Source organism: Argentina silus (genome assembly GCF_951799395.1).
Source record: "Argentina silus genome assembly, chromosome: 16".
Lineage (NCBI taxonomy): Eukaryota > Metazoa > Chordata > Actinopteri > Argentiniformes > Argentinidae > Argentina > Argentina silus.
In genome coordinates, this window is record NC_139670.1 from 4201550 (window position 1) to 4213034 (window position 11485).

The following is an 11485-nucleotide window of genomic DNA, read 5'->3' on the forward strand; positions in this document are numbered from 1 at the left end:
TGTTTTGGCCGAAAGGTCAAAGGTACAGGTCTGTCAGCATGTCCAATCCAGTCAGTGCATGTGGTTAGACCCCAGATACTAAAAACGCATGCATCATCTCAAATGTGACCTGCATGACATTTCAGTGCAGTGTATCGTTTTGCTTGCTTTAATATTTAATTAATTCTATTTAATATTTTGTTGCAGGCATGGTATATCAAAGGGCACTGTACATCAGAGATTCTGTTTTATATATCCACCTCATCTTTCTCACTTATATTGATAAAGGCCTCAGCATGCAGGCTTTGATGTAGGTGTATCAATGTCGGGTTATATGTCATGTGTTTTTTGTGTTTTGTGTGCTAAACGTGTAATGTGTTTTAATTTCCAGAGTGCGTTTGGCCTTTAACAAAGCACCTCGGATGTGTCTGACGATGCTGCTCCTGAGAAAACAATTGATGTGACTTCACTGGACATTTTCATACACACAACCAACACTCTTGCTGGCTCCATCTGGCGAGACTGACGTTTGTTTGGGGGATATGTCTGGATCTTTATAAGTCCCTTTCCAAAACTATACAACAGAGTTGTAAAGCAGTGAAAAGATGTTCTTTGATACTGCTGTATAAAGTTATAATACATGTTGATTGTAGGATCCAGTAGGATATCATCGATGTGCCTGTTAACGTAGATAAATAAATTCTAGATATTTTGCATAATGTTATATCACACAGGTCTTTTAAAAAAAAAAAATTATTACTGCACTTATTACCAAATTCCCACATTCACACCTTAGAAAGGTAAATAAATACACAGCCAAATCAATCATTATAAAAACATTTTTTTAATAGTTTCAACATTCTGATGGGGACTGTTCTGATCTTACAGTACACACTCTGGTCCACTCTGTGGCGGGAGAATATTTCCTATGTACTGTAACGGGGATCCCCTCCTCATTTCACCGTCGAGAGGTTCCCCAATGTCACCGTATTTGACACATAGGGCCTTTATATCTAAATAAAATTGTCTCTGGATGACTCAATCCTTCTCTTTTGTTTTGGCCCCCTTGTAGTAATTAATTATTAATTAATTAATTATCTCAATAATAAACTATGCAAAACAGACGTATGAGGATGTACGTGCTTACAAAACAATAGCTGCATGCACCACAGTGTTGGAACTCACTAATGCTCGCACAGGCAAACCTGGTGACCTGTGTGTTTTAAATGTGTCATATTTCAGGGTTGGTTGGTAAACCGAAAATACTTGACAATGTCTCTTTTGACATTATAAAGAGAGGAATTTTGTTCGTCTGACAGAATGATTACAGGGTCGTTTGCCCATGTCAGGTCAACTCAGAGACACAATTTCAGTAAAGTTCGCTGACAAAACCAGGTACAAGTGTCACAATTCTTGTCACAATTGAGTGCCATCTCCTCCTCACTCTTAACGCTCAAAAGCTGGCCTTTGAGGTTGGATGGTACGCTTTCTCAGAGTTGTATCAACTCAGTATCATACATGATAAACAGGTTATTCTGTGAGACAGGTATACCATGCTACAGGTACGTATAGTGAGACAGGTATACCATGCTGCAGGTAGGTATAGTGAGACAGGTATACCATGCTGCAGGTAGGTATAGTGAGACAGGTATACCATGCTACAGGTACGTATAGTGAGACAGGTATACCATGCTGCAGGTACGTATAGTGAGACAGGTATACCATGCTGCAGGTAGGTATAGTGAGACAGGTATACCATGCTGCAGGTACGTATAGTGAGACAGGTATACCATGCTGCAGGTAGGTATAGTGAGACAGGTATACCATGCTGCAGGTAGGTATAGTGAGACAGGTATACCATGCTGCAGGTACGTATAGTGAGACAGGTATACCATGCTGCAGGTAGGTATAGTGAGACAGGTATACCATGCTGCAGGTACGTATAGTGAGACAGGTATACCATGCTACAGGTAGGTATAGTGAGACAGGTATACCATGCTGCTTGTACCATGTTCTTGGATTCTTGGACTGAGTGAATTATTGATACACAGGATGAGAGTGGGAGCTTGACAAAAATGCAACACAGGACCTGTGGACAGATAATCTGGTCAAGGGCAGCACTGAGCATCTCTACCTGCTGCATTGCAAGGCTCTCGTTGTCTTTTCCCATATATAAAAATAAATATGACAAGCACAGGTAAATAAGACCACAGATGAGACACTTTTTACAAGCATGGTTCAAAAAGCATGCTGCAGATTTTCACACAAAGGACAATGTCTAACCATACCGTAACCGCCGAGCCTGATCACAACACACTGTCTACCATATATCCCTCCACCCTGACATATCACTAGATCCACAACACACATTATAGTCTGTCCCCCCCAACATTATAACCCCTGCCCCCACCCCCCACATAACAACCTGAGGTGGACATTTAAAAAAGTCACCAGTACATTCCACCTTTTCAATCCAAAAAGGCCTGTTTCTTTTTATCTCTCAAATATCAGCATGCGTAAAAAAAAAAAAAAAACGATGATACTGGAAACAGTTTCTGGATTCTCTCTCAGCAAATGGCCCTGGTTTGACAGGATTTCTGTTAGTGTAATAAAGTTGCTTTTCAATAAATATGTACAAACCATCGCTTCAGAAAAGAAGACAACCCCTTCTTTACAGAACAGCTACAAGAACAGCACATCATTATCACAGACAAAAGTCCAGACAGACACAGAATCAACTGACCATTCACTTTATCACATCCAAACTGTATTAACAGCTTTTAAAAATTATTCTGGAACTTTTTTCGATTTAATTTCTTTAATTTGTGAAAATCACCATAAGGTATGACTGGTAATACTATTTAATTTTGCACTGATGCCAGAATTAATAATAATTATTATAAAAAGGCTAAATCAATAAAAACATCTAGTTCATATAAACTTGTTAAAATATCCAATTATGAAGAGAGTTTGAGACCCTCTTGTTCTATGAGGTTCTCTTGTTTATAAATACTGTAATTGCACTTTGTTTAATCACTGTGAAATTGAAACATCTTTTGTTCTGGAACTGTCTATTCAGCATTGGGTTGAAACCTTATTGCTTTTACAGGTGGACGTGCCTGTCTAGGGAATAATATACTATGTAACTCTGGATGTTCAACAGAATTGTGGTCCTATTTCTCCTCACCAACTAGCAATCACAAAATAAACATCTTAGCTCTGCTCATGGTCAGGTTGTAGAGTGAAGGAGACTTGGGCTGAATCTCAAAACTCTTTCCATGCGTCCTCTCTCCTTGCCTCCTTCTCACAAAGACTATTGGAGGAGAAGATCTAAGGTTCCTCCCTTCAGACCTTCTCCTCCAATGAGTTTTGAGAAGGAGGCGTGGAGAGAGGACTGAAAGAGAGACTTTTGAGATTTGGCCTACAGTAGTGGCCGACTGTCCCTGTTAGCTACGAGTCAAAGCAGCACAGTGATGCAGTATTTTCTATTCAAACTCTCTATAAGCTCCAGAAAGATGACTCTATGAACCTTATGGTCTAATTCAACAATCCTATAAAATAGATTTAAATCTACTGTATGTCAGTGCTATTATAACTACTGTACTGTACTGTACTGTATGAAGCTTGCGTTTGATAACTGTGCAAAGCTTACTGCATTTTGTCATGAACACCAACATGTCAATATATATATATATATATATATATGTATATATATATATACTTTAACTTCAATATTTATATTTTCATATTTTCATATATTCTACCCTCTCCCCCTGTATGTATATACATTATATGTACAGAGGTGCGTGCCAGTATTTACAATAGTGTTGTGGTGAGTAAAATATATAGTAGCACTCCAAAGTGAGAGAGAGCAGCGTTGTGACTTTCAGGCAATTATTAGTGTGTAGAGATGGTGGAGTTTGACAACAGAGGACACGAAGACACACAGCCCTGTGCTAGAAAGGAGGTCATAGGTCTGTATAGATCATAGAAACCCCAGGCTAATAACATCAGTTTCGTGGGCTGCGCATGTACTCTGTGCGGGAGACCCATGTTCGAATCCCACATTGACAACATCATTCAGTTCCAGGGAAAACCCGCACAGTATAAATACTTCAATCACGGTAACAAACACTTATTCACATTCCTCATCACATCCCAGGATTCTAGAATCTTCTCTCTGCTTTGGATACGGTTAGAACCTCAGTCCAGTTCTCTGGTATGACAGAAACAGCTATGAATCACCCGCACCCGTGAATAGACACACACGCACACACACACACACACACACACACACACACACACACACACACACAAACACACACTTTAATGTTTCCAATATGTTCTCTCCCAACTGCTGAGCAGGCACTCCAGCGACAACCCCTTGCCAGAGATAAGTCTCAGGGTGCTTGTTAAAACTAAGATGGAGTCTCTGAGACCTCAGGGAGGAGTTAGATCCACCCACTGCACATTCCTCTCATACCGTAGATCCAGATTCACATTCCTCACAGTTAGAATGATTTTATTTATTTTTATTTTTCCCAGAGATGTATCTCCCATAGTGGTACTTTACTTTAGGCCTCTCCTATAATATGATAATGTATAATTGATTACATTCTATGCTATAGAATAGGTACATTTATAACTATTACTTTCAGTAATAGTTATAACGTATGTGTCTGATGCTATTGTATTTCTATTAATTGTTGTAATAAACTCTGATGTACAATATAAACAATAGGTCAATCATAATATAAATAGGTAATCATAATATACAGATTCAATTTCCCTTCAAAACATCCAAATGCAAAATGCAAATCTCCTGTGCAAAAGTTTGATTTGGGCCCTTTGTGGTGTTGTTTTACAGCACCATTCATACACTGAAAAAACCCATCATCACACACTGACCACACACACACACACACACACACACACACACACACACACACACACACACGCTCACACACACACACACACACACACACACACACACACACACACACACACACACACACACACACACACACACACACGCTCACACACACAGACACACAGACACACACACGCTCACACACACACACACACACACACACAGACACACACGCTCACATACACACACACTCACAGTGGGCATTTAGTCAGGACAGGACAAGGGGTTGCCTGTGGCCTCAAGAGTATGAGGGGTGTGTCTGAGGGGAGTTGTATGTATAGCCTTGGTGAGAGGGAGAGAGGAAACCCTAAGAGAAAGCACAGATATACTTTCCTCTTGGTTTCATACTGCACCTGCATGTGGAGACCTGGTCCCAGTGAGCAGTGTGTTGCCCTGTCATGTATGTGAAGTTATTAAAGGCAATATTGCAAATGACTCAAATAAGGCAAAAAGAAAGATCAACAACAACAACAACAACAACAACAACAAAAAACACGATAACAAAGGTCTCTTAAAAATGAACGCACCGCAGATATAAAATCAAATGAATCCAGTCAACATAAAAACATAACGTTGTGTGTCCAATTCTGCGTATCAAAAGTTCTTTCCCCCCCTCCATAGTCTCTCAAACACCTCCTGGAATCTTGTTGTCATATTGTGGATATTTGTGTTTGCTATATTCATATATCTAATGAGTGTGTCTTTTACATAGTTGACGACCCCAGTGATTGATCTCTATGGATGTGGTTGAGGTCATGAGGAGGTGAGGCCTCAGTAGTGGGGTTATAGAGTTCCTTTAGCAATGCTTTAGCAGGTCAAAGGTCAAAGGTCAAACAGGGGGGGTGGGGGGGGGGGGGGGGTTCCTAGGGATGAGGTGGTGTTACAGTAGAAGGGCCGAGGGGTGGAAACGCGTGTTGTCATAGTGACGTGCTCTCAGACTCTTCCTCCGATTCAGCCTTGTTGTAAGTGGACTCCACCACCGCCACAGAGTTCCTGTAGGGGATATACTTGGGCTCGTCGAAGATGCCGTCCAGGTCCACGTTAATGATGGGGATGTCCAGGTTGCAGAAGGAGTCTGACAGTGGAGAGATAAATATGAGATGAGAAGAGGAGAGACAATACAAGAAGGAAGGAGATGAGACAGACAGAGAGAGAAAGAGAGAGAGATAGATACAGAGAAGGAGAGAGAGAGAGAGAGAGAGAGAGAGAGAGAGGGAGAGAGGGAGAGAGAGAAAATCTGTTAATGGTGGCTTGAGTTAATTTTGCTTGGAGCTGACCATTCCAGAAATAGCTAGATGTTGAATGATGCGTCACACACAGAAGGTGCAAGTCCGTCATCGTAGAGACTACGGGTTCATGTCACACTCTTCACAGATGATCAGTGATTTAGAAAGGTTCCTGACCAATTCATGATCAGAGCTACGACTCTGATCGCTGTCACTATAATCCTGCATCCAAGACTTTACAGCTACATCATACATTTATCTAAGGACATGCAATATTCAGAGGTTTACTTTTACTACTATTCAAATCAGACATGGTTGGGGTGACTTTAAAGGCCAGGGTGTGGATACGAATCCCCCTAGAGTGGCCTAAGCAGTCACCTCAAACCATTAATCTATACTTGTACATTACTATCTATACTTGTACATTACCTCGTCACATGACTGCGATTTGTCTGAATGATAATGTGCTAAACAAATACCATTATCATCATAACTATTATTGTCATTACTTCGATCTCACCATCGAGTGAGTGATGACATCCGTCGTGTAAAACAGTGAAATGGACAATGAGGACCAGTGACTGGACAACAGTAAGTGTGCTTAATCAAGACCAGCAATGGGGGGTGAGGCACAAGGTTGTGGGTGGTCATTGTGCAGTGTGTAAGCAAGGGGGGGGGGGTGGCAGCTGAGCCGAGACAGGGACAGGGGAGGGGATGGGGTGTGGGTGGGGGTGGTTTTGGGGAAGAAAGGGCCAGGGGAGGGTGGTTCTTGGAGAGCAAAATGACGTCAGTCCTTGGTTGTTTTGCGTGGACGTTCTGAGGGGATCCTCAAGCGAACCATGCATCGCGTCAGTCAGTCTCAGCCACCATGCAAAGGCCAACAAAATGGGTGTTAGTGGTGGACTGAACACATCAGAGATATATATATATATATACTGTACATATGAGAAGTCATGTATACAGGTATATATACAGTACAGAGAGCTGAAACCAACTCCACAGTGAGCCAAGATGGCGGACGGTTGAGCCAAGATGGCAGGCGGTTGAGCCAAGATGGCAGACAGTTGCGGGGGTGTGGGGGGTGGGGTGGGGAAGGAGAGGCTTTAGTACAGTTACAGTGCTGTAACTCCAGCTTACCCTAAAAGTCCCTCTCACAATAAGCCCATACTGAACCTCTGGCTTCACACAGCTGTAAGCAGACAACAACAGTAGTCGACAAAGGAAAGAAAAATATGGAAGAACAAGGTAAGAGATAAAAATAGATTGTGTTGATTATTAGAATCTCTCAACGGAATATGCAGGGCTATCTTTTAACTTGTCTCCTGAGTTCCTTCCTTACTCTCAGTTTTTTCAAGTTAAAAGTTTAAAAGTATAACCAGCCATCTAACAGATTAGATTACTGAAAAGAAGAGTTCCATCTGATTTTCCCACAATGTCATAACAACATTCTGTTATATTAGGACATTAAGCATCTACATCAATGTCATTTACATTGTACATTACAGTATAATCATGATAAGCATGAAAGCAGAGCCTTTGCAAAGGGAGCACTGTCCAATTTTACATATTGGATTTCAGAATAGTAAATATCTCCAATTGAATCTTACTATATTAATATATTAATAATATTCATTAATATGAATCATATTCTGTAATTCAGTAATTCATTCATGTTGTGTTGCTGAAATCACATGAATACACTGACAGGCACATTGAAAAGTAAAGACCCTCCACCTTTACAAGACAGTATCATATACATATATAGAGAGTATCAGAGCATCAGCTGACAGTGACAGTGTTGCAGGTGAGCTGAGAGGTTTACCTGTAGACATACTCTCCCCAGAAGACAACCCATCCAGCAGGCCGTGTGGTTGATCCAGGGGCTGGGGGCTGGAGCCGGGGGTGGTGGGGGGCTGCGGAGGGGGCAGGCTGGGCCTCTGGCGGGGGGGCTTGGGGGTGTGCCTGGCCTTGGTTAGCGTGCCTGCTAGCGATGGTGGGGAGGAGAGGGAGGGGGTGGTGGCTGGCTGGATCTCTCTTGGGGAGCCGATGGTGGCGTAACCCTGGGGGTAGCTGAAGCCGTAGGGTGAGGGGGTGCTGGGGGGGGTGGGGGACAGGCTGACCGGGGACGGCTGGCCTGTGGACTGGTCGGACACACCCCCGGACTGGGAGTACGACCCCTTGTTGGGAGGGACGGGGGCCAACTTCTTAGCTGTGGAGAGAGGAGGGAGGAGGGAGGAGGGCGGAGGGAGGAGGGAGGAGAACAAGTGTGAGAGACAAAGCAACAACAGGCTGTAATTGAGAGCTGGCAATCCGAGGCCAACCAATCTGGCACAGTTGCACAGTTGTACACACACACACACACACACACACACACACACACACACACACACACACACACACACACACACGCACGCACACACACACACACACTTCACTCAGTACCTCCTCTTCTCAGGGTGTGAGGGCTGTGTTCAGAATGTTGTGTTTGTCCACCAGAGGTCCCTGTTCCCTGGAAGCCCTTCTGTCCAATCACTGGCGAGAGCTCCTTGTTCTTCAGAGTGCTGGGGAGGAAATAAGGGATCTAAATGAATCAATAAATGATGTGTCTTTGTTTGTGTCTTCCCCCTTCCGTATAATGTATATTGATCCTATTCCTGCCATCAATCTTGCGACATCATTTGAAATTAAAACACCCATAGTTCAATGTCAAATCATCCAGTGACCACTGGAGCATAGAAGAGCAGCAGCCAATAAAACAATCCAAGCCCTTTAGGCTTAATGGATTTTCTTGCCTTTTATGGTAATATGCAGCCAGAGTGTCAATGGGAAGAGAGCTTGAAGGTCAGAGAACCAGTCTATAACCTGACGCATCTGAGTGACTGACACCCGCCCAATGACAGCTGATGAGACATGATGGTGATTGGAGGGATCTGGAGTCAGGGCGGGGCTATGCAAATGAGCTAAACATCCCTTATGCCTGATTATATTGTGTTTAAGCCTGGCTCCACTTACAATACACGCCAGTCATACTGTACATGTAATGATAGCTATATAGGTTGGTTGAAGCACATTATAGATCTGGAGCTCAGATAATAATTGTTTTAGATCAATGATCAGATTGTATCATGCTTTTGATGTATTTCACGTATTTCTGTAGTCATTACTTCGTCCAAATTATATTCAGGGTCTGAACTAGCAAACTACATCCCAGGGCCACGGGGCCCAGTAAAATGACTCATAAACGCCTACTATACTCTGGTACCGCTGCTGAACATTTTGAATATTCTTTGTTGCTTGGCAACATCCTCCAGATTTTCCTGGCAACATGGAAAGTTATAGATTGTATAAAATGAGAGAGGAGAATTTGAAACCGAAACACTCCAATAACAGTTTCAAGAACTCCTTCTGTGATAAGGGGAGGACTATCCACTTGAAACACAGATGCAACTGAAGACAATAAAGCGAGGAAATGAATAAATAAAACAGAGATGCATTGCTTGCATTCCTGGGCCTTTGGAGGTATAGCCCACCCCCCCCTCTCCCCCTTTCCTCTCCCCACATCCCTCTCTCATCTTCTGACTGGCCACTCAGGCCTGTGTGGCGTTTTGTGTTTGTAGAGTTTGTGTCCGAGCTCAGGTGCTGGACAGTTGAGGTGGTGTGCTGCGTTGTAAGTATTTACCTAGTCAGCTTGGCTCCTCTCTCTCCACTACAGACACAGGCTGCCCAGGGAGGGGGGGCGGACAGGGGGAAGTTAGGGGTGTGCGGGGGGCCGAGGGACGGGTCGTGTCGGGTTAGGACGAGGGGGGTTTTGATGTAGAGGGGGGAGACGTTAGTTTCAGACGGGGTCGCATGCAGAGCATCAGGTAAGGGCACGGGGAGGGAGCACTGTTTGGGCAGGTGCAGGGAGCTGGGTTTGGGGTTAGAGTTGATATCAAGCTGTTGGGGGGAGGGGCACGAGGAGGGGGGCAGTGGGGGGGGGCTGTAGCCAGACCAGCGGTGGGGGGGCGGGGGGGACGGACCGGGGGGCACAGACTCGGGACCAGGGGCGACAGGACGCGCGCACAGCGGTGCTCGGTGGTAGAAATGGTGAGGGGGAGGGTAGCAAGAGGAAGAGGAGGAGGAAGAGGAGGAAGAGGGGTAAGGGGGAGGGGGGCGCTCCTCCTCGGGGGAGGGGTAGGCATAACAGGAGTCCGACCAATTGGAGGACGACGCATCATCGGAGCTGCAACGATAAACACGTAAACAGTTTTCACAGGGAAGTGAGTCGACACCTGACTCAGAGAGCGTCAAACGTTGGTAATAAAAGGAAAGACGCTTTCATGATCACTCAATGTCGGTATCTAAAGGAGCGGCAAGTCCGGTGGGGAGGTTTTGATTCGTGAGTTATTCATTCACCAGTGGGGGTTTATTGTGAGGGAGAACACGTGAGGGGGTTTTGTACAGAGGAGGGGATTAGTCAACTAAAACGTTGAGGAAGAAGGGAAGGGGAGAGGTCGGAGGAGCATAGAACAAAAACTAAACAAACAACAAAACAAATTAAAAAAGGACACAATAAAGGGACTCATTCAAGCCGTGAAATATGCACTGCCTGCACATATTCATCCAGCACACAGAACTAACAGTATATGAGATGCATAAAATGCTTTAAAATCTGCATTATCCATATCATCATGCAACAAGAGCCTTTATGACCGGTTCTCATGGGCGGAAAAAGAATGACATGCACATGCTGCACAAGCCCCGTGTGTAAAGACGTTACGTTAACTAGCGTTATAGTTTCCTATGCCTCACATCCATGATAACAAAGTGTTACCTGAAAACAAATGAAAACCCTATTCTGGCCCTCTACAAAAGACACCCAACTGACACACCCTGGATATGAAACCAACCAAGAATAAAATGAAAATTCAAATGGCTGTATCAATTCACACGCTCAAATACAAGGATGACGACAACAACAACAACAACAACAACAACAACTAAAAGAGACACAACAAGGTCAGATGACAAGAGTTTAAAACCACGTGCAACAACAATGTGAGGGGTTCAAACTGAGGCGGGGAGGTGTGAATAAGGTGGTTAGGAGAGACGTCGACAGGGAATTCAAAAGACAACAACAACGCCGTTGCTATGGCGTCATTCAGTCAGTCGCAGGATGCAGCAGTGCTGTGAGGAGGAGTGGGCACACAGGTGGGACGGGCGGGCGGGTGGGACGGGCGGGCGGGCACAACCAACGGGCACAACAGCCTTACCTGGCACGGTCGCTGCTTGCTGGAGGAGGGGTGGGGGAGGGGGACGCAGAGAGCTCCCCGGCCTGTTCGGGTAAGAGCCCGTCTGAGGGCGGGGCGGG

The 11485-nt window shown here is 44.3% G+C and overlaps 1 protein-coding gene across 1 annotated transcript in view; it reads right to left on the reverse strand.

Annotated features, from left to right (window-relative positions):
• Nucleotides 1–3617: 3617 nt before the first annotated feature.
• LOC310817162 (rho GTPase-activating protein 44-like) overlaps nt 3618–11485 on the reverse strand; it is a 50744-nt gene continuing 42876 nt past the window's right edge. The window contains exons 14-18 of the mRNA XM_083687600.1: nt 11388–11485; nt 9815–10357; nt 8578–8696; nt 7958–8344; nt 3618–5984 (exon numbers count right to left, since the gene is read on the reverse strand). The exon at nt 11388–11485 is cut by the window's right edge and continues 94 nt beyond it. Coding sequence (XP_083543726.1) covers nt 5827–5984; nt 7958–8344; nt 8578–8696; nt 9815–10357; nt 11388–11485 — 1305 coding nt within the window. The 3' untranslated portion in view covers nt 3618–5826. The remainder of the gene's footprint in view (nt 5985–7957; nt 8345–8577; nt 8697–9814; nt 10358–11387) is intronic.